Source organism: Salmo trutta, chromosome 29, assembly GCF_901001165.1.
Source record: "Salmo trutta chromosome 29, fSalTru1.1, whole genome shotgun sequence".
In the NCBI taxonomy this organism is placed as follows: Eukaryota; Metazoa; Chordata; class Actinopteri; order Salmoniformes; family Salmonidae; genus Salmo; species Salmo trutta.
In genome coordinates, this window is record NC_042985.1 from 44,729,545 (window position 1) to 44,752,920 (window position 23,376).

Below are 23,376 nucleotides of genomic sequence, written 5' to 3' on the forward strand. Positions count from 1 at the left end.
GCACTCAGAGGACAGCAATAAGCCCTAGGCAAGCCATCTAGCCATGAGAAAATGTGAAAGACAATAGCAAAGAATTTCTCTAATCTCAAATTCGGCCTGCCACTTTCCAGCTAACCACAGCCAGCCAGAGGCAGCAAGCTGTTTTTGTTGTTTCTATAAATACCTTACATTTATTGTGATTTTCATTTGATTTATTTACCAATTAAAAAACATAATTACAACCACACATGTGGACATAATACATTAAAAAGCATCAAGGATTACAAAAAATGTGATACACCTAATAATTTAGTTTAAGTAAATTAATGATATATTGATTATGCCCAAAAATAGCCTACATTTTTGCCATTGCTATAATATACTATATTTCGAGGCAATACCTTTCTAGCAATAATGCCACTCCCTAAACCGCCTCATTCACTTGAATAAAAGTGTTGATCACTACAAACAGTATGTGGCGGCACCTCTTAAACCCCACAGAAGAAGCCGAAAAACTTTAAACTGGAAGTTATCTTTCTTACAAACCTGTCTTTGATACTTGATACTAGCCAGTAGCTTTTAGAAAATAAAATTCCCCAGGCTTTTGGAAGAAAACAACAGTTTAATTATTTTTATATATCATCACCGAATGTTTTGAAATACCGAACAATAATACACTAACGGCACCCATTCAGACGATATAGATCAGGGAAGGGTAACTTTGATGGGGGTGGGGGCCACAAAAAATGTGAATGTTATAATGCAAGTTTGCTGCAAATTTACATATTTTACCATGGGGCAGAGAGAAGATTTTGCAATTTTATAACTAATTTCATGCAATTCTACACAATTTGCTATAGGGTGGAGAGGAATGTTTATTCATATTTTTTAATTAACCTCTCCACCACTCCCCCTCTTCGGAGGACAAATATCTTTTAGTTTTTTTTACAGCTTTTTTTCTACATATACATACATTTTACATACACATTTAGCATACACATTTTACATACATGGTACTTTTATATAAAGCAGTCACAAAACAATAATACATTACTAAACATAAGCTATTTAATCCCAACCCTCAGCCACTCTCAACCCATCCCACCTATCACCACAGACCACCTTCGTTTGGTTTCCATGTGCCATATATTTTTCAATTGTGCTGTGATGTTTTACATACTTTTTTACATTTCGAATCATATAGTTTCCACAGATTGTGAGCTAAAAATGGAAACCTTTCCTATGAATATTATTCTTTTATTTATTGACTGACTATGGCTTTCCAAATCGCCCAACACTGCTATTTGTAAGATTCATTTTTAGAGCATGTTGTGATTTTTTAACATTCCTGAACCTGTGACCAGAAACAAGCTACATAGAGGCAATACCTGAATAAGATGTTGATTCTGTCTCTTCACAGCAAAATCTACAAAGCTGAGATTGTTGTATTTATTTTTTTATCTTTATCTAGGCAAGTCAGTTAAGAAGAAATTCTTATTTTCAGGGGGGAGAACAACAGATTTTAACCTTGTCAGCTTGGGGATATGATCTTGCAACCTTTCGGTTACTAGTCCAACGCTCTAACCACTAGGCTACCTGCCGCCCAATATATACATAGCATTCTGTTGGTGGCAAGAATATTATATAACAATCTAAATTAAGAAACTCTAAGTCTTGAATCAAGTGTAGTTTTTTGTACCAGTTCATAAACCATATTCCATAGAATTGTTACATCGAAAATCTCATCCCATTTATATTGAAACTTGTATGGCGCAGCTGTCAACATTTTTTTCCTCAAATTAAACTGGTATATATTTTTTATTTATGCCTGTTCCTTTCAGCCAATTTGTATCTTTAATAAAAAAAAATTCAGGGAAGTTAGAAACCAATACACACAGGCAGTTAGAAACGCCAAGGCTAGCTTTTTCAAACAGAAATTTGCTTCCTGCAACTCAAACTCTAAAAAGTTCTGGGACATTGTAAAGTTCATGGAGAATAAGAACACCTCCCAACTGCCCACTGCACTGAGGATAGGAAACTGTCACCACCGATAAGCCCACTATAATTGAGAATTTCAATAAGCATTTTTCTACGGCTGGCCATGCTTTCCACCTAACTACCCCTACTGCATTCAACAGCACTGCACCCCCCACAGCTACTCGCCCAAGACTCCCCCATTTCTCCTTCTCCCAAATCCATTCAGCTGATGTTCTGAAAGAGCTGCAAAATCTGGACCCCTACAAATCAGCTGGGCTTGACAATCTGGACCATTTCTTTCTAAAATTATCTGCCGAAATTATTGCAACCCCTATTACTAGCCTGTTCAATCTCTCTTTCGTGTCGTCTGAGATTCCCATAGATTGGAAAGCAGCTGCTGTCATCCCCCTCTTCAAAGGAGGTGACACTCTTGACCCAAATTGCTACAGACCTATATCCATCCTACCCTGCCTTTCTAAGGTCTTCGAAAGCCAAGTCAACAAACAGATTACCGACCATTTCGAATCCCACCGCACCCTCTCCGCTATGCAATCTGGTTTCAGAGCTGGTCATGGGTGCACCTCAGCCACGCTCAAGGTCCTAAACGACATCGTAACCGCCATCGATAAGAAACAATACTGTGCTGCCGTATTCATTGACCTGGCCAAAGCTTTTGACTCTGTTAATCACCACATCCTCATCGGCAGACTCAGTAGCCTTGGTTTCTCAAACGATTGCGTCGCCTGGTTCACCAACTACTTCTCTGACAGAGTTCAGTGTGTCAAATCGGAGGGCCTGCTGTCCGGACCTCTGGCAGTCTCTATGGGGGTACCACAGGGTTCAATTCTTGGGCCAACTCTTTTCTCTGTATACATCAATGATGTCGCTCTTGCTGCTGGTGAATCTCTGATCCACCTCTACGCAGACAACACCATTCTGTATACTTCTGGCCCTTCTTTGGACACTGTGTTAACAACCCTCCAGACGAGCTTCAATGCCATTCAACTCTCCTTCCGTGGTCTCCAACTGCTCCTAAACACAAGTAAAACTAAATGCATGCTCTTCAACCGATCACTGCCTGCACCTGCCCGCCTGTCCAGCATCACTTCTCTGGACGGTTCTAACTTAGAATTTGTGGACAACTACAAATACCTAGGTGTCTGGTTAGACTGTAAACTCTCCTTCCAGACTCACATCAATCATCTCCAATCCAAAGTTAAATCTAGAATTGGCTTCCTATTTCACAACAAAGCATCCTTCACTCATGCTGCCAAACATACCCTCGTAAAACTGACCATCCTACCAATCCTCGACTTCGGCGATGTCATTTACAAAATAGCCTCCAATACCCTACTCAACAAGCTGGATGCAGTCTATCACAGTGCCATCCGTTTTGTCACCAAAGCCCCATATACTACCCACCACTGCGACCTGTACGCTCTCGTTGGCTGGCCTTCGCTTCATAATTGTCGCCAAACACATTGGCTCCAGGTCATCTACAAGACCCTGCTAGGTAAAAGTCCCCCCTTATCTCCGCTCACTGGTCACCATAGCAGCACCCACCTGTAGCACGCGCTCCAGCAGGTGTATCTCTCTGGTCACCCCTAAAGCCAACTCCTCCTTTGGTTGTCTCTCCTTCCAGTTCTCTGCTGCCAATGACTGGAACGAACTACAAAAATCTCTGAAACTGGAAACGCTTATCTCCCTCACTAGCTTTAAGCACCAGCTGTCAGAGCAGCTCCCAGATCACTGCACCTGTACATAGCCCATCTACAATTTAGCCCAAACTACTACCTCTTCCCCTACTGTATTTATTTATTTCATTTATTTTTGCTCCTTTGCACCATATTATTTATATTTTAACTTTGAACTTTCTTCAAACTACAAATCTACCATTCCAGTGTTTTACTTGCTATACTTTATTTACTTTGCCACCATGGCCTTTTTTTCCCTTTACCTCCCTTATCTCACATCATTTGCTCACATTGTTTATAGTCTTATTTTTTTCTACTGCATCATTGATTGTATGTTGTTTTACTCCATGTGTAACTCTGTGTTTTTGTATGTTGTCGAACTGCTTTGCTTTATCTTGGCCAGGTCGCAACTGTAAATGAGAACTTGTTCTCAACTTGCCTACCTGGTTAAATAAAGGTGAAATAAAATAAATAAAAAATATATATGGCAGGCAAACAAGTTTGTGGTAGTGCTGCAATCAGTTGGTTGTAAATTTGGATTGAGCAGATATTTTCGATAACTGCATATGTGACATAACTCCTCTGTTTCTATTCATAATATAATAAACATATATAATATATATATATTTTTTATTCCATAAAGAATGTTTTTTTTAAACTAATCAGTAAATTTGAATTTATCCATAACATTTGTTGTAATATATGTTCTCTTGTCTGGAGGATAAAACTGAAATTGTAACCAGCTTTGTATGGCTTGTTTAAGAAAGGGTGATACTTTAATCAAAATGTGATTTTCAATTAGTCAGAAATGAGAAATCTGTATAAAGGCAAAAAGGCCATTTTTGAACAAAGGATGAGCCTTTCTTAAAACTTCTTGGGGATAAGGGGCAGTATTCGGAAGTTTGGATGACTGAGGTGCCCACATTAAACTGCCTGTTACTCAGGCCCAGAAGCTAGGATATGCATATGCATGGTAGTATTGGATAGAAAACACTCTAAAGTTTCTAAAACTGTTAAAATAATGTATGTGAGTATAACAGAACTGATTTGGCAGGCTAAACCCTGAGGACAATCCATCCAGGATTGTTTGTTGTTGAGGTCATTGGATTTTCCAATGCTTTTCTATGGCGAAGCCGAATTATTGATTATTTACATTTTAGGGTACCTGAGGTTGGATTAGAAACGTTGTTTGAAATGTTTGGACCAAGTTTACAGGTAACTTATTAGATCCTTTGTAGGCATGTTGGGCGAGTTGGAACCGGTGTATTTCTGAATCAAACGTGCCAAATAAACTGACATTTTTGGGATATAACGAAGGACTTTATCGAACAAAACGACCATTCATTGTGTAACTGAGAGCTTTGGGATTGCAAAAAGATGAAGATCTTCAAAGGTAAGCGATTTATTTTATCGCTATTTCTGACTTTCGTGATGCATCTGTTTGGTTGGAAAATGTTTTTCATGCTTTTGTATGCGGGGCGCTGTCCTCAGATAATCGCATAGTATGCTTTCGCCATAAAGACTTTTTGAAATCTGACAAAGCGGCTGGATTTACTTCATTGGGATAGGGGCAGCATTGGGAAGTTTGGATGAAAAGTGTGCCCAGAGTAAATTGCCTGTTACTTAGGCCCAGAAGCTAGGATATGCATATAATTTGAAATCGGACAGTGTGGTTAGATTAACGAGAGTCTTGTCTTTAAAATGGTGTAAAATAGTCATATGTTTGAGAAATTAAAGTAATAGCATTTCTAAGGTATTTGAATAACGCGCCACAGGATTCCACATTTCGTCCCACCTTCCCTAGAGAGGTTAACAAGGAATTTGTGGAATGGTTGAAAAACGAGTTTTAATGACTCCAACCTAAGTGCATGTAAACCTCCGACATCAACTGTATATAATGAATATGAGTTTGGGGGGCTAAAATGCTTAAATATTAAAGCTTTAAACCTGTCACTAAAAGCTTCGCTCATATAGGTTTTACTTTAACCCAAAATGGTTCTCCAGTAGATTATTAACCTTTCTGGCGCAGGCGTTCCTCTAGCGACCCACCTCGACAACATCCAGTGAAATTGCAGAGCGCCAAATTCAAAATACAGAAATAGTCATAATAAACATTAATGAAAATACAAGTGTTATTCATCGGTTTAAAGATTAACTTCTTGTTAACTTGTTATGGATAGGGGGCAGTATTTTCACGGCCGGATAAAAAACGTACCCGATTTAATCTGATTATTACTCCTGCCCAGAAACTAGAACATGCATATAATTATTAGCTTTGGATAGAAAACACTCCAAAGTTTCTAAAACTGTTTGAATGGTGTCTGTGAGTATAACAGAACTCATTTGGCAGGCCAAAACCTGAGAAGATTCCTTACAGGAAGCGCCATCTCTGACCATTTCTTGGCCTTCTTGGTCATCTCTATCCAAAACAGGGGATCTCTGCTGTAACGTGACATTTTCTAATGCTCCCATAGGCTCTCAGAAGGCGCCAGAACGTTGAATGATGACTTTGCAGGCCATGGCTGAAAAACAGTAGCGCATTTGGTAAGTGGTCGATCTGAGAACAATGAGACTGGAGCGCGCGTGGGACGAAATCGTCCCACCTACGTAACAGCATGTGGAATCCTGTGGCGTGTTATTCAAATACCTTAGAAATGCTATTACTTCAATTTCTCAAACATATGACTATTTTACACCATTTTAAAGACAAGACTCTCGTTAATCTAACCACACTGTCCGATTTCAAAAAGGCTTTACAACGAAAGCAAAACATTAGATTATGTCAGCAGAGTACCCAGCCAGAAATAATCAGACACCCATTTTTCAAGCTAGCATATAATGTCACATAAACCCAAAACACAGCTAAATGCAGCACTAACCTTTGATGATCTTCATCAGATGACAACCCTAGGACATTATGTTATACAATACATGCATGTTTTGTTCAATCAAGTTCATATTTATATCAAAAAACAGCTTTTTACATTAGCATGTGACGTTCAGAACTAGCATACCCCCCGCAAACTTCCGGTGAATTTACTAAATTACTCACGATAAACGTTCACAAAAAAACATAACAATTATTGTAAGAATTAAAGATACAGAACTCCTCTATGCACTCGCTATGTCCGATTTTAAAATAGCTTTTCGGTGAAAGCACATTTTGCAATATTCTAAGTAGATAGCCCGGCATCACAGGGCTAGCTATTTAGACACCCACCAAGGTTGGCACTCCCCAAAGTCAGATTTACTATAAGAAAAATGTTATTACCTTTGCTGTTCTTCATCAGAATGCACTCCCAGGACTTCTACTTCAATAACAAATGTTGGTTTGGTTCAAAATAATCCATTGTTGTGTTCAAATATCCTCTGTTTTGTTCGTGCGTTCAAGACACTATCCGAATGGTAAAGAAGGGTGACACGCACGACACATTTCGTGACAAAAAAATTCTAAATATTCCATTACCGTACTTCGAAGCATGTCAACCGCTGTTTAAAATCAATTTTTATGCCATTTTTCTCGTAAAAAAGCGATAATATTCCGACCGGGAAAGCGTGTTTAGCTTCAAAGAGAGAAAATAAAAACATGGGGTCGACTCGTGCACACACCTCCGTCCCATTGTCCTCTGACAGAGCACTTACCAAAAGCTCTAATGTTTTTCAGCCAGTGGCTGGAATTACATCATTCAGCTTTTTCCCGCCTTCTGAGAGACTATGGGAGCCGTAGGAAGTGTCACGTTACAGCAAAGATCCTCAGTTTTCATTAAAGAGAGCCAAGAAGAACAAGAACTTGTCAGACAGGTCACTTCCTGTAAGGAATCAAATTAGTTCTGTTATACTCACAGACACCATTCAAACAGTTTTAGAAACTTTAGGGTGTTTTCTATCCAAAGCCAATAATTATATGCATATTCTAGTTTCTGGGCAGTAGTAATAACCAGATTAAATCGGTACGTTTTTTATCCGGCCGTGCAAATACTGCCCCCTACCCCCAACAGGTTAACATACTATAGTTTTGGCAAGTCGGTTAGGACATCGGTTAGGACATCTATAGGGTTAAAGTAAAACTTATATGAGTGAAGCTTTTAGTGACAGGTTTAAAGCTTTAATATTTAAGCATTTTAGCCCCCCAAACTCATATTCATTATATACAGTTGATGTCGGAGGTTTACATGCACTTAGGTTGGAGTCATTAAAACTCGTTTTTCAACCACTCCACAAATTCCTTGTTAACATACTATAGTTTTGGCAAGTCGGTTATGACACCTGATTTTTCCAACAATTGTTTACAGACAGATTATTTCACTTATAATTCACTGTATCACAATTCCAGTGGGTCAGAAGTTTACATACACTAAGTTGACTGTGCCTTTTAAACAGCTTGGAAAATTCCAGAAAATGATGTCATGGCTTTAGAAGCTTCTGATAGGCTAATTGACATCCCTTGAGTCAATTGTAGGTGTACCTGTGGATGCATTTCAAGGCCTACCTTCAAGCTCAGTCCCTCTTTGCATGACGTCATGGGAAAATCAAAAGAAATCAGCCAAGACCTCAGAAAAAAATTGTAGATCTCCAAGTCTGGGAGCAATTTCCAAATGCCTGAAGGTACCACGTTCATCTGTACAAACAATAGTACGCAAGTATAAACACCATGGGACCACGCAGCCGTCAACCGCTCAGGAAGGAGACGCGTTCTGTCTCCTGGAGATGAATGTACTTTGGTGCGAAAAGTGCAAATCAATCCCACAACAACAGCAAAGGACCGTGTGAAGAAGCTGGAGGAAACGGGTACTAAAGTATCTGTATCCACAGTAAAATGAGTCCTATATCAACATAACCTGAAAGGCCGCTCAGCAAGGAAGAAACCACTGCTCCAAAATCGCCATGAAAATGCCAGACTACATTATGCAACTGCACATTGGTACAAATATTGTACTTTTGGGAGAAATGTCCTCCGGTCTGATGAAACAAAAATAGAACTGTTTGGCCATAATGACCATTGTTATGTTTGGAGGAAAAAGGGGGAGGCTTGCAAGCTAAAGAACACCATCCCAACCGTGAAGCACAGGGGTGGCAGTATCATGTTATGGGGGTGCTTTGCTGCAGGAGGGACTCGTGCACTTCACAAAATAGATGGCATCATGTGGAAGGAAAACTTTGTGGATATATTGAGTGGATCAATAAAGTGGTGATCCTAACTTACCTAAGACAGGGAGTTTTTATTTGGAGTAAATGTCAGGAATTGTGAAAACTGAGTTTAAATGTATTTGGCTAAGGTGTGTGTAAACTTCTGACTTCAACTGTAAATAGGCATGTTCAATTCAATTTTGGCTGCATTTAAAAAACAAGACATCTGGAGTAGGCATTGCCCTTAGTAAATAAGTAAACTGTGATAGGACCAAAGAGTTAATCAGTGTGATTTTTCATAAATAGACAAGTATTTATCTCTCCGTGGTTGCAGAATCTTTTCTATTTTAGCTAACTTTCAATTGAAATGAATTGTGGTAAGTTCATTTATATTTTTTGAGATGTGAATACCTGTCACGGTTGTCGTCGGTGAAGGAGGACCAAAACACAGCAGGTATGTGCAGGCTCATCTTGACGTTTATTTAACTTTGCAAAATGAATACCAAAATAACAAAACACGAGAATGAACGAACAACCAACAGTCTGGTAAGGCACAAGGCTAAACACAGAACAATCTCCCACAAAAGACAAACACACCCACATATATGGGACTCTCAATCAAAGGCAAATAGACAACACCTGCCTTCAATTGAGAGTCCCAACCCCAATGAATCCAAACATAGAAACAGACACACTAGACTCAACATAGAATTCATGAAACTCACCCAGTGCCCAAAACCCCGGAATACTAAATCAAATGCCCTCCTAACTCATACAACACCCAGAACCACATAAAACAAATACCCTCTGCCACGTCCTGACCAAACTACAATACTAATTAACCCTTATACTGGCCAGGACGTGACAATACCAAGTATGTCTACTTCACCATCCGCCCATTTTATTGGTAAACCCCAAGGTAGTGTAAACACTGTATTTTTTTACGATCCAATATTTAATATTGTCATAGTTAGGTTTTAACCTGTTAGGGTATAGCGGGCAGTATTTTCACGGCTGGATAAAAAAATGTACCCGATTTAATCTGGTTACTAATCCTACCCAGTAACTACAATATGCATATACTTATTATATATGGATAGAAAACACCCTAAAGTTTCTAAAACTGTTTGAATGGTGTCTGTGAGTATAACAGAACTCATTTGGCAGGCAAAACCCTGAGACAGATTCTGACAGGAAGTGGATACCTGATGTGTTGAATTGACTTTAAGCCTATACCATTGAAAAACAAAGGGGGTGAGGAATGTTTTGGCACTTCCTATTGCTTCCACAAGATGTCCCCAGCCTTTACAAAGTGTTTTGAGTCTTTTACTCTGAGATCTGACTGAAGAAGAGCCTTGGAACGGCGATGGCCCATTAGACACCTTGCGCGCGAGTTGATTGTGGGTACTCTCATTCCGAAATGTTTTAAAAGAGAACCCAATGGTCCGCCTTGAATTTTATTCATGTTCTGGTTAAAAAAGGCCCTAATGATTTATGCGATACAACGTTTGACATGTTTGAACGAACGAAAATATATTTTTTCCGTTCTTGAAGTGAAGTGAAGTCCGGCTGGCTTAGATCATGTGCTACAACACGGAGGTTTTTGGACATAAATGATGAGCTTTTTTGAACAAAACTACATTCGTTATGGACCTGGGATTCTTTGGAAGTGACATCTGATGAAGAGAATCAAAGGTAATGGATTATTTACATAGTATTTTCGATTTTAGATCTCTCCAACATGGCGGTTAGTCTGTATCGCAATGCGTATTTTTCTGGCGCAGTGCTCAGATTATTGCAAAGTGTGATTCCCCAGTAAGGTTAATTTTAAATCTGGCAAGTCCATTGCGTTCAAGAGATGTAAATCTATAATTCTTTGAATGACAATATAATATTTTACCAATGTTTTCTAATATTAATTAATTATTTTGTTGTCATGACTTGACTGCCGGTATTGGAGGGAAACGATTTCCTGAACATCAACGCCATAGTAAAACGCTGTTTTTAGATATAAATATGAACTTGATAGAACTAAAAATGCATGCATTGTCTAACATAATGTCCTAGGAGTGTCATCTGATGGAGATTGTAAAAGGTTAGTGCATAATTTTAGCTGATTTTATGGTTTTGGTGACGCCTGTCTTTGAATCGACAATGCATTACACACAGCTATTATCAATGTACTCTCCTAACATAACCTAACTTTATGCTTTCCCCATAAAACCTTTTTGAAATCGGACAACGTGGTTAGATTAAGATGTTTATCTTTCAAAGGCTGTAAGTTAGTTGTATGTTTGAGAAATTTGAATTTTGACATTTATTTGGTTTCAAATTTGCCGCTCTTGAAATGCACCTGCTGTTGATAGGGTGCGCCACGGGTGGCACGCTAACGTCCCACATAGCCCCAAGAAGTTAATCCAGTGAGGGTAGAAAAGTGATCAAGATCTTCAATGAGACTGTGCAGGGATCCAGATTGTGGACTTATGAAAAAACTACAGACATCGCATACATTGACACTTTTGTTTTTATCCCCTGAATTTCTAACCACTTGATGTTCTTGTTGGATGTACTTTTAATAGCTAGCATTTCAATGGCCATAATAAATAGATATGGAGACAACAGACAGCCTTGTTTTACTCCTCTTAAAAGCTCAATACTTTATTAAACACTTTTTCAAAATCTGCTATGAAGACCAGGCCTGGTATCTTCGATGTTTCATAATGTTCAATTGTTTCAAGTATATTATCTCCAATATATCATCCATCTAAAAAACCTGCCTGATCATTATGAACAATATCTGGCAAAACCTTTTTTATTCTATGTGCTATGCATTTCGCCAGGATTTTCACATCACAACATTGAAGTGTTAGAGGCCTCCAGTTTTTTAAATGGACTGGATCTTTAAACTTACCACCTGTGTCCTGTTTTAGTAGTAATGAAATCACACCTTCTTGTTGAGTACCTGAAAGTCTACCATTTGTATGAGAGTAATTCAATCGATCTTTGAGTACATCAAAGAGAGGAATGTTTGCAGTTTTTAATATGACATCTGACGGAGAGTGAATAACAAAATCAATGGGGATTGCCCGGTCGACTATTTGACCATGATTACTACAAGTTTAGATAGCTGGCTGCAAGACTAACTTACAATCCAAAAATATTTTGCTGACATGGGTTAATTGAGTGACTGTCAGTGACTGACATAACAAGAGAAAACTGCTGATGCTAAACAAAATTTCGAAATTGCACCTTTTATATTCTACTATTCTAACGTTCAACAATAAATTGAGGCCCCGACGTCTTTGTACCTACAAAAGGCACCACTTTTTTGGGGCAGCTGCCCATCCCTGATATAGATAGATGGAGCACCAATTCGCAAGCCTGGATTTTGAATCATGCATGGAGAGACTAGAGTAGAATCATTCACCAGAGACAATAGAACAATGTTTGAACATTTCAAATTTTTTGTTTTCTCATCTGTTCATGCACCAGATTAGAATGCAAAGTTTGTTTGCTTAACCTGTTATGACTAGGGGGCAGTATTTTCACGGCTGGATAAAAAACGTACCCGATTTAATCTGATTATTACTCCTGCCCAGAAACTAGAATATGCATATAATTATTAGCTTTGGATAGAAAACACTCCAAAGTTTCTAAAACTGTTTGAATGGTGTCTGTGAGTATAACAGAACTCATTTGACAGGCCAAAACCTGAGAAGATTCCAAACAGGAAGTTGCCCTGTCTGACCATTTCTTGGCCTTCTTGATTATCTCTATCCAATACAGGGGATCTCTGCTGTTACGTGACACTTCCTACGGCTCCCATGGGCTCTCAGAAGGCGGCAAAAAGCTGAATCGTGGCTTTGCAGGCTCTGGCTGGCTGAAAAACATTTGGATAGTGGCCGGTCACAGTACTATGAGACTAAGGCTCGTGCACGAGTCGACTCCATGTTTACTTTCTCTCTCTCTTTGAACGAAAACCACCACTCCCGGTCGGAATATTATCGCTTTTTTACGAGAAAATTGGCATAAAAATTGATTTTAAACAGCGGTTGACATGCTTCGAAGTACGGTAATGGAATATTTAGAATTTTTTGGTCACGAAATGCGTCGTGCTCGTCACCCTTCTTTACCATTCGGATAGTGTCTTGAACGCACAAACAAAACGCCGCTGTTTGGATATAACTATGGATTATTTTGGACCAAACCAACATTTGTTATTGAAGTAGAAGTCCTGGGAGTGCATTCTGACGAAGAACAGCAAAGGTAATAACATTTTTCTTATAGTAAATCTGAGTTTGGTGAGGGCCAAACTTGGTGGGTGTCAAATTAGCTAGCCGTGATGGCCGGGCTATCTACTCAGAATATTGCAAAATGTGCTTTTGCCGAAAAGCTATTTTAAAATCTGACACCGCGATTGCATAAAGGAGTTCTGTATCTATAATTCTTAAAATAATTGTTATGTATTTTCTAAACGTTTATTGTGAGTAATTTAGTAAATTCACCGGAAGTTTGCGGTGGGTATGCTAGTTCTGAACATCACATGCTAATGTAAAAAGCTGGTTTTTGATATAAATATGAACTTGATTGAACAAAACATGCATGTATTGTATAACATAATGTCCTAGGAGTGTCATCTGATGAAGATCATCAAAGGTTAGTGCTGCATTTAGCTGTGGTTTTGGTTTTTGTGACATATATGCATGCTTTGAAAATGGCTGTGTGATTATTTTTGGCAGGGTACTCTCCTGACATAATCTAATGTTTTGCTTTCGCTGTAAAGCCTTTTTGAAATCGGACAGTGTGGTTAGATTAACGAGAGTCTTGTCTTTAAAATGGTGTAAAACAGTCATATGTTTGAGAAATTGAAGTTATAGCATTTATGAGGTATTTGTATTTCGCGCCACACGATTCCACTGGGCAAGCGTCCCGCCTTGCCCAGGGAGGTTAATGAGAAGTTTATCTTTAAAATGGTGTATAATACTTGTATGTGTGAGAAATTTGAATAATGAGATTTTTGTTGTTTTGAATTTGGCGCTCTGCTATTTCACTGGCTGTTGGCGAGTGGGACGCTAGCATCCCACATACCCCAGAGAGGTTCATAATTGTGCATATACAGTACTTTGTTATCTTTGCCATGTTTTCTGTCTTTTAAATTAGTATTTTCTATGATGTTACTGAGCAAGGAGTAGGGGAATAGAAGGGAGTATGAGTGAAACACTCAAAATCACAACCATTATATTTCCAAGCATGCTCTATTGCACATTGGTCTTTAGAATTGTTTGTTTCAATATGTGTGTTTTTGCATGTACATTGGTTGCATGCACAATGTTATGCTACACAAAGATAAATAACATACATTTTTCTAAAGTAATCCAATTTGTTCTTAGTTGGACTTATTGCACCCATTACTGAGATGGTTGTTCCAGTTTAGATGATTTAGGTACAAAGTAAACAATCTTCTCTACCCAGGCTATTCTTTAAAGACATGCTCCGGTACTTTGGCAACTAATACTTATTTTTTAAACCTCACACTTTGGCCTGGATGTGTCAATGTGTAGTTCATACATGCATAATCTATAAGCAGAATTACTGTTTTACCTTAATTAGCCAGGAAATCCCTAGATTGAAAGTGTCTGTTTTCTTGAATCTATGTGGCGCCATTTTCTTTACATTTACCATTTATTTAAGACATACACACAGTAGAGCGAGAGACAGCATTGACATGGTGCACATATCTGCACACTTGTGACTCAGTATGCAATTTTCGGGGACCACTTTTGGGTCGTGGACGCTACTTTCAGAACTACTGACTAAAAGGTATAAAAAACTACCAGGTAATATCTTTAATGCAGGTTGCAGGTGATTAATAGGTCCAATTGTTGGATATTCTCACTCTGGCTGGATTCCAATAGGAATTACACATCACTTTGCAAGTCAGCATAATATGACTTGCTGGCCTAATGTGGTCTGTAAACCAGGAGTTTCCTAAAACCACTGTGTTAGGGTATAACTAGGCACTCAAAGAAAGACCGTATGATATATGTAAAGTATTGTCATAAAGTCTTTCATTTAAAATGCTAATAAGGCTGGTGGAACCATTCATAGAGGGTTCTAGGAAGAACCGGTAGAGGATTATTTTTTTTTTTTTACATATTTGGACAGATAGATATTTGATCTTCATTCCAACCACATTCATTGATAAAGGTTACCAAATTTAACAAATCACACAAAACATGTTTTACTTTGAAAATGTTGCAATTTCCTTATGCGGAAGAAGTTCGTAGACGCTACCTTTACAATCACATAAAATGGCTAAAATTAGAATCAGGTGCACCAAAGCAGGTGCAAATGATTAGATAGTAACTTGGGAGGATCCAGCCTTCCATAACAATTAGAAACTTGGTCTGGTTTGGTCTTAACCACATGGGTGTGTGGTAACACATCATGCCAAGATCAAAAGACCTATCTGAGGCCCTCAGAAGATTATTGATGACCATGAGTCTGGGAGGGGGTTACAAATCCATTTCCAAGCAATTCAAAGTACATCATTCCAACGGGTCATCTACAAATGAAGAAAATTCCAGACCACTGGCAATCTACCTAGGACAGGTTGTCCCACCAAATGCAGCTCTAAAGCTGACCAAAATATGTCATAGAAGTCTCTAAGAACCCCAGGGTAACATCAAGGGGTCTACATGCCTCTCTTGCCACAATCAATGTCGAAGTGCATGAGTCAACTGTCAGAAAGAGACTCCACAAACTTGGCCTACATGGGAGGTCAGGAAGGAAGAAGCCTCTGCTATCAATTTATTTTTTTATATCAAGACAACTGACGTTTGCCAGACAACACCTGGGTAAAGACAGATGCTCTGGACAGATGAGTCAAAGGTGGAGTTGTTTAGTCACAATGCCAAATGCCATGTTTGGTGAAAATAAAACACTATCAGGTTTCAGGAAAGACCCAAGTGCAGACTGTGTTGAAGTAACACTGTTTATTGCAACAACAGGGGCAGGCAAACAACAGGTCAAGGCAGGCAGGGGTCAATAATCCAGAATAGTGGCACAGGACGGCAGGCAGGCTCAGACTCAGGACAGGCAAGGGTCAAAACCAGGAGGATGAGGAAAAAGAGATACTGGGGAAAAGCAGGAGCTGAGACAAACCACTGGTTGACTTGAACAAACTGGCATAGGAAACACAGGTATAAATACCCAGGGGATAAGTGGGTATGATGGGCGACACCTGGAGGGGGGCGGAGACAAGCACAAGGACAGGTGAAACAGATCAGGGCGTGACAAACACTGCCTTTGAACAGAAGAACCTCATATCAACTGTAAAGCATGGAGTCGGTGGCATTACGGTTTGGGGCTGCTTTGCTGCATCAGGGCCTGGCCAACATGCCATCATTGAGTCAACCATGAATTCAATATTGTACCAGAGAATTCTTGAGGAAAAGGTGAGGCCATCTGTCAAAAAGATGAAGCTGAACCGAACATGGATCTTGCAACAGGACAATGATCCAAAACACACAAGCAAAGCTACAACACAATGGCTCAAAAATAAGAAATGGAGGGTTATGGGAATGGCAGAGTCAAAGCCTAGATCTCAATCTTGTCGAAATGCTGTGTGGGGACTTGAAGCGGGTCATGCATGCAAGAAAGCCCTCGATCATGACAGTTGAAGCAGTGCTGTAAAGAATTCAACTGAGTCGATGTAAGACTGATAGACAGTTACAAGAAATGGCTACATGGATTTATCTCAACCAAAGGGGGCAACACCAGCTATTGAAGTTAGGGGTGTACTTGTTTTTTTCCGCACCATGGAATTGCATTTCTGTAGATTTTTGATGAATAAATGATTGCAAAGTATAATATTTTAGCGTCATTTGTTAAATTAGGTTACCTTTATCTGTCAATAGTGTTGAAGTGAAGATTACATATCCACCTGTCCAAATATGTACAACAACAAAAAAGACTACTTTCCAGGGAGTGTACTTACTTTTTCACATGACTGTATTTACTTCTGTACAGTAGATCTTACAGTGAGGATATATTCAGTGTCTACTTAATTTGCAATTTTATTATTGCATGTATTTCAATTTGTTCATAAAAGGTAGCTTGGTCCCAGATCTGTCATGTTTGGCAGAACAATGACCATAGGAGTTGGGAACTGTCAAAAGAGTACGCATCAAGACGTGTCAAATAACAGTCTAAAAATCACTTGAGGGCATATAAATCAGATTTGACCATTCAGACACAAGTCGCATGGCCAGAAATCAGATTTAGGTGGTTTGAAATTAGGCTTGAAACATCTGATTCCATATGCTTTTTGACTTCAGACTGCAGGAAAAAGAACTAATTATAATCAGGTATGCAACAAAATGGGATTTGAGTCACTGCAAACTGCCAATGTGAACAAGGCTATAGAGGTGCCCTACCCTGATAGTGTATGGCAGTCCTGGTTTGATGAAAGGAGGAGTAGCGACAAGACTCAGTCTGTACGGGGACTTTAAGAACTTCACATTGGCCATCTCAGCTTCCTGGGCGATACCACCTAGAGAGATTAAAAATAACCCTGTCTGATAAAAAATAGAGTAATAATATGTTCCTGCTAAACTAAATGATGCAATCATTTCACAATAATGGAATGATCTTCTTTGAATGATCAATCAAACTCTAGGTCAAAGTGAGCAAATCTTAGATGCATCACAACTTATTATTGTTTAAATGGATAGGCCTAATGGAGCTGGGTTTTTTTTATAGAGTATGTATTTCGGCATCAATACTGTAGGTTTGTGTACAACAAGGGGGGCCTACACTGTGCGTCTCTCACCAGTTGGCTCTTGTACCATCACAGCCATATACAGGAACTTTTCCACCATCCCTTCCAGTTCTTTGGGTCCATCTTCAAGTGATAGAGCTTTCTTCATGTTTATGCACACCTCCACGTCACCACTTTCTGTCATCTGAAAAGTTTGATCACAATGTTGCTTAAAAACCCCAGTGGCTCTAGAAGATCAATGTAAAACAATAACATCATATAATAATATTATAATATATATTTAGCTGACATTTTTATCCAAAGCGATTTACAATCATACGTGCATACATTTTTCTTGTGGGTGGCACCAGCGGGACTCGAACCCACTATCTTCTTTCTCCATGTGTAGTGCACTGACACGCACACCCAACCGCACAAACATAACTTGTTATTCATAACTAATTCTTACTTGCTCTCTTCTCACTGATTTGTGTAGGATGACAGTTGTTTTCCCAATGTATCCAAACCGTAGGAATACCTCTGCATTTGCAACTGGAGCACCATGAATATACCTGATACACAGCACAAATAACAAAGAAACTCAATATCATCCAAGATAATGTACAACCGCCCTGACTACTAACAAGGCATAAGACAAGACTTAACTTAATCAAGAATTAATGCAACAGTGTAGGTTAATTAATGCAACGTATCTCAATCCAACAATATTCAGTCTGTCTGATCATTTTGCCTAGTTAAATAAAGGTTATTAAAAAATATATATATATATTTATTTATTTTTACCTTTATTTAACTAGGCAAAATGATCAGACAGACTGAATATTGTTGGATTGAGATACGTTTCAGTTCAAAAAAGCATAACTTTTCTGTTCTTAAACCCACCTGGCGGATATCTTGATCTTAAAAGCTTCAAAAGTACCGGAACTGATGTAGTTAGCCTCTGGCTGCATGTGGATGGATAGGCTGGGTAATACTAATAATAAAGAAAGCACAGTTAAACTCAAAAGTTAGACTCAAAGGTGTCTAAATAAATGTAACTTGGTGGGAGGTATAATTATTATTTTGTTAAGTATAATTCAATCATCAATCACAATCAATGTTTCTTGTAGAGTTACCGTATTCTTTGACTTCAAATTCAGCTTTGTTTTTTGTGGTGAACTCATCTGTGTAAGAAGCTTCAATTATCCAGATACCTAACCTATGACATGGACCACACCGTATGTACTGTCATGAATGATACATACAACCGATATTATCATGCTGAATCATGACTAACAGTTTGATGTCAAATGTTGTGTTGTCGATACCACTTACTTAGGTTTTAGAGGGATTTTGAAAGGATTTTGCATTGATGGGATTCCATTGACATCTGTCATGTCTACAATTTCCACCTTCTGTAACTCTGGGTCCTATACATTGCCAGACAAAAGAAAGCCCCATATCAATGTAGTGTATGGCTAAGTGTATGGCTAAGTACATCGCTACTGCCTTCCTGAGACCTAGAAGTACTGTCGTCCAGGACTCCAGGAAATAACTTAGCTTAACTGGATCACTGGTATTGAAGGTGCTTCGTAAAGGGACCGTTCACCAAAATGACAAAGTTCCATGTCATTCCAAAGAGTAGGTTTAACTGAGCAAATGAAATGTGACCATACTTTATCACTCATATATCATCAATTATGCTATTTAGGTCTATATAGCATTTGCAAAGTCATCAACAGCGATTGTTTCAATTCAACCCAGAATTCCACTAAAAATAGACAATACAATAGGCCGAGGGTTTTAAGCTCTGGTTGATTTGAAATTTAAAGATATTTAGTGATATTGAACTGTTTAGTTTACAACGCCACCAATTATCCACATTTGAAGGAGAAGTATCGGCTGGTTGGATAGTTCCATCTGTGCCACTGACTTAGTCTGGAGTTAATTCCATTTTGTCTACAAATTCATAATTGATATGTTGGATTCAGTAAGATTTGAGCTTGATCCAGGCTGTATCACAACCGGCAGTGATTAGGAGTCCCATTACTCACAATTGGCCCAGCGTCGTCCGGGTTTGGCCAGTGTAGGCCGTCATTGTAAATAAGAAGTTGTTCTTAACTGACTTGCCTAGTTAAATAAATACAAAATATATATTAAAAAATCCTCCAAAAGACAAGTACTGTAGCTTTCGAAAGTGGGAGTGGGTAGCACTCAAGCTCCACGGAACAGGTACCCCAAACTATGTTCAAAGTTTAACAGGTTAAAGTCCATTTAAAGTTGCATTTAGTCATATTCTTTAACATATGTAAGGGATAATCAACGAGGGAATACGTTCTATGGAAAATAATGAACGACGTGGTGGAACGTTATTTGGATGAATTTATTCATACTATTTCATCCTTCCACAAGATATTGTCCCGAAACAAATCTAAGGTTGCTACCCAAGCCGGCTGGTCGTTAGTTCTATCCGTTCGGTTGCTAGAGACGCGACCCAGTCGTAGTCTTTTTCTTCTGTATCTATGGACGCGACCCAGTCGTTCGTTCTAAATGTTCCATTGCCATACTGGCTGGCAACAGTCTTATCACTTGCTTGCTAGCTAGTCAGCCAACTACAACTAATTTAGCCAGAATAACAGCAAAGTAGCTGCATTTGCATTTGTTTAAACTATTTTCTAGAGACATTTATTTGGATACAACCATAACAATGAGATAACGAGGCGCGATTTTGCCTGGCACATAGAATGTGCTCTCTCGTCAGGTCACTGTTGTTCAGAGGAGCTAGCTAGCTAACACAATCACTTCAAACTGAAGCTGGAAAGACTGCAAACTAGCTGCACTTCATTTCACCTTTTTTCTATTGGCATTTCTTTGTCTATATCCATAAAAATGATGCCAATTGATGAATGATTTTGGCTGATTGAGAAACGCTGCCTGCCATCCTGTCTCGTTCCGACTCCCGACACATTCATTACTATGGGACAGCAGATCGAATTTGAATATTGAAACAATGCTGCAAATGTCGGAGAGACAGACAAGGTTTATTCAAATCTCCACTGTTGAAAACTAAATGTGAGATAATGTCTAGATGCTTTTTATAGTGGAGATCAAGTTTATAAAGTGCCTGGCTGGGTTGATGAGACAGTGGATTGCCAGTCAGATGGAACAGAGTAAATAGGCATTTTTACATCATAGATGTAGCTGGTAGTAACTTGTGGAAAAGACACCGGCTGGAATGCGGTTTTAACCAATCAGCATTCAGGATTAAACCCACCGGTTGTAGAAGTAAGGGATAATCAACGAGGGGCTATGCATTCTAAGGAAAATAATGAACGAATCTGTCTTCCACAGAGTTGCATTATTTTGGCTAGCAAGTTTGCTAGATAGCTACAGTAGTTGCCTTGGTAATGCAAAATACTCCAGTCTAAATTTAGACGACATAAACCAGGTAGAGAATGTGTATAAATTATAATGAATTTACATTTTTTTTTTTATTTAATCTAAGAAATGTTTTTCTTCAATCACAGTAATTTCAATATAGAGCTATTAGTAGCACTATTTTGGGTGATTTTGTGGTCTCAAGCTAGAGAGTTTATTCAAATGTTTCATCAAGAATATGGGCAAAATTTTATTATTGACAATGAAAGAGGTGGGAATGTTGTTCTCTTGTCATATAGTTGCAACATTTACTATCAATATAGCATTAAAAATAGTTTTCCAGATTGTATTTTGGCGATGCGAATATTGGGTCGTGACTGAGACAACCTGGTTCAATTTGGGTCCCGAGGCAAAACCAGTTGAGAACCACTGATATAAAGCATGCATGTTCAAGATAGCATGCATAGGTTGTCGCAGTTCCGTGGAGATCTTCACAATTTCTGTAATAATCTGTGCAGATTGTCGAACGACATTGATCAATTGCACCATATACATTTAATGTAATCTCAACTGCAATCCAGGTCCTTTGGTTCTGCTATTAGATAAAGCAGTGATAACACAATCTGTTGTATAAATAAACGAAATATCTGACACTGTATTCCCATTTAAACGTTGCTGTGCTTTTAGTGTGGGTGACACCTAAACCAAAAATCAAACATTGTTTTTCCATTGGAATATGGTTGTGCTTTTAGATGGTTGAAATAATAGTGAAAACTAACTTTTGGCTGTCTTTTTATGTGGGTAAATATAGGTTGTAATCTCATTGATCAACATCTCTCAACGAAACATTCCCCAGTTATCCACGATGAAATGACGTGGTGTGCCCAGTGGAACGTCCATTTGTGATACACTCACCCTGAAAGTTAGAGTCACAGGTCGAAGGGCTGGCTGCAGATCTTCATTGAGAGAAAATGCTCGCACTTTCACTGTTGGATCATGCTTAGCATTAGAAGGGGTATGTGTATCCACTTCTCACAATGGCATACAACTAGCAACAGATATGCTCAAACACACATGCACATACGCACCAACACACACGCACAATGCTGTTATCATCCTCACCTGATTGTTCTGGGGTATAAATGTGTTTGTCAGTCTGAATGAAGAGGAAGCCATTTTTACGAGAGACTGGTATCTTCACGTGCTGCGCAAACTGTTCTGGAATTCTAACTTCAAGGTATGTATGAGTGGCATCCTTAGGGAATGTACTAGGGAAAATCTGTGGAGAGTTAATATATTGATTAAAAAAATCCTTACTAAGAACAAATATCTCAAATAAAATTCATACAAACCCAATATGCCCTATTGCAAAGAAAGATGTGAAAAAAATGCATGCAAAATCATTACCACATACATTTCATAACCAACATAACATAAACATTTCAAATCTCCATGGTCTTTGTATTACTACGTATTTCCTGTTTTACACAGATATAGACACTTGGGCCTGTATTTGTAAAACATCTCAGAGAAGGAATGGTGATCCAGGACCAGGTCCCTCTTGTTTTTGTTTTTTATAATAAAAGGCTAAACTGATCTTAAATCAGCACTCCTACTCTGAGGCACTTTGTGAATACTGCCCTGTCCTTCAAAAGGAAACATGGCTGCCTGTTTCACTCGTTGGAGCTTTGTCTGACCCTCAATGTGACAGCCTCCAGGAAGCCATTCTGGGTGTTGAGGGTCACAAACTGATCAGCATATTTTATATGGGCTGCATCCATAGAGCTTTTCAAGTAAACATGGACATTGGCTTCTTGGGTATAGCCAAACAGCTGAATCACTACTTTCTCAGATGCATCCAGTCGGAGGAGTTTAGGAGCAGTGATCAGGTACCTTAAGAGTTATATGGGAAAAACAGGGTTATAGAAAATATGTCACTGTGACACACTAGTGTCCTGTTCAGGGAATGTACTTGTACATTAAGCTGCCTCATGCTACAGAAACAGGAGATAGGCTCCTGCCCTATTGGCCATTCTGGCTCAGACAAAGCTACTTACTATACTTACTAATCCAAACAAGTCAAAACTAAAAAAATTCACAATTGCCAGGATTGTCATAAATGCAGCCACTTACGTCTTTTCCTGAGCACCTGCCAAACAGCAGCAATGAAAAACACAAAGAAGCAGTAAGAGTTTCATCTTCCACTGCCGATGAGACTGACTGACTCTGCAAACCCAACCGCTGATGTTTTTATCCAGCCCACTAAGGAGTTATGCAGTCTGCTTGTTTTCAGTTAATCATCAACTGTGGTCATGAAAGCTCAGAATTTCCAACCATTTCTAGTCACAAAGGTGAGTTTGCTTAAGCTCTGTTTTTACAGCATTATTTCAAAAGAGGGATTCTGTTGGCTCTGTGATGCAAGTTGATAAGGAGGTTACTGGAAACCATGTTTACTTAATG

At 38.8% G+C, this 23,376-nt stretch overlaps 1 protein-coding gene across 2 annotated transcripts in view; it reads right to left on the reverse strand.

Moving 5' to 3' along the window:
* The window catches only part of c5 (complement component 5), a 58,526-nt gene extending 35,360 nt beyond the window's left edge, over nucleotides 1-23,166 (reverse strand). For both annotated transcript variants that reach the window (XM_029722326.1, XM_029722325.1), the window contains exons 1-10: nucleotides 23,050-23,166; nucleotides 22,614-22,809; nucleotides 22,039-22,195; nucleotides 21,832-21,902; nucleotides 18,874-18,968; nucleotides 18,675-18,757; nucleotides 18,442-18,532; nucleotides 18,008-18,110; nucleotides 17,611-17,743; nucleotides 17,216-17,331 (exon numbers count right to left, since the gene is read on the reverse strand). In XM_029722326.1, the coding sequence (XP_029578186.1) occupies nucleotides 17,216-17,331; nucleotides 17,611-17,743; nucleotides 18,008-18,110; nucleotides 18,442-18,532; nucleotides 18,675-18,757; nucleotides 18,874-18,968; nucleotides 21,832-21,902; nucleotides 22,039-22,195; nucleotides 22,614-22,809; nucleotides 23,050-23,114 (1,110 nt within the window). In that variant the 5' untranslated portion in view covers nucleotides 23,115-23,166. The remainder of the gene's footprint in view (nucleotides 1-17,215; nucleotides 17,332-17,610; nucleotides 17,744-18,007; nucleotides 18,111-18,441; nucleotides 18,533-18,674; nucleotides 18,758-18,873; nucleotides 18,969-21,831; nucleotides 21,903-22,038; nucleotides 22,196-22,613; nucleotides 22,810-23,049) is intronic.
* Nucleotides 23,167-23,376: the final 210 nt, after the last annotated feature.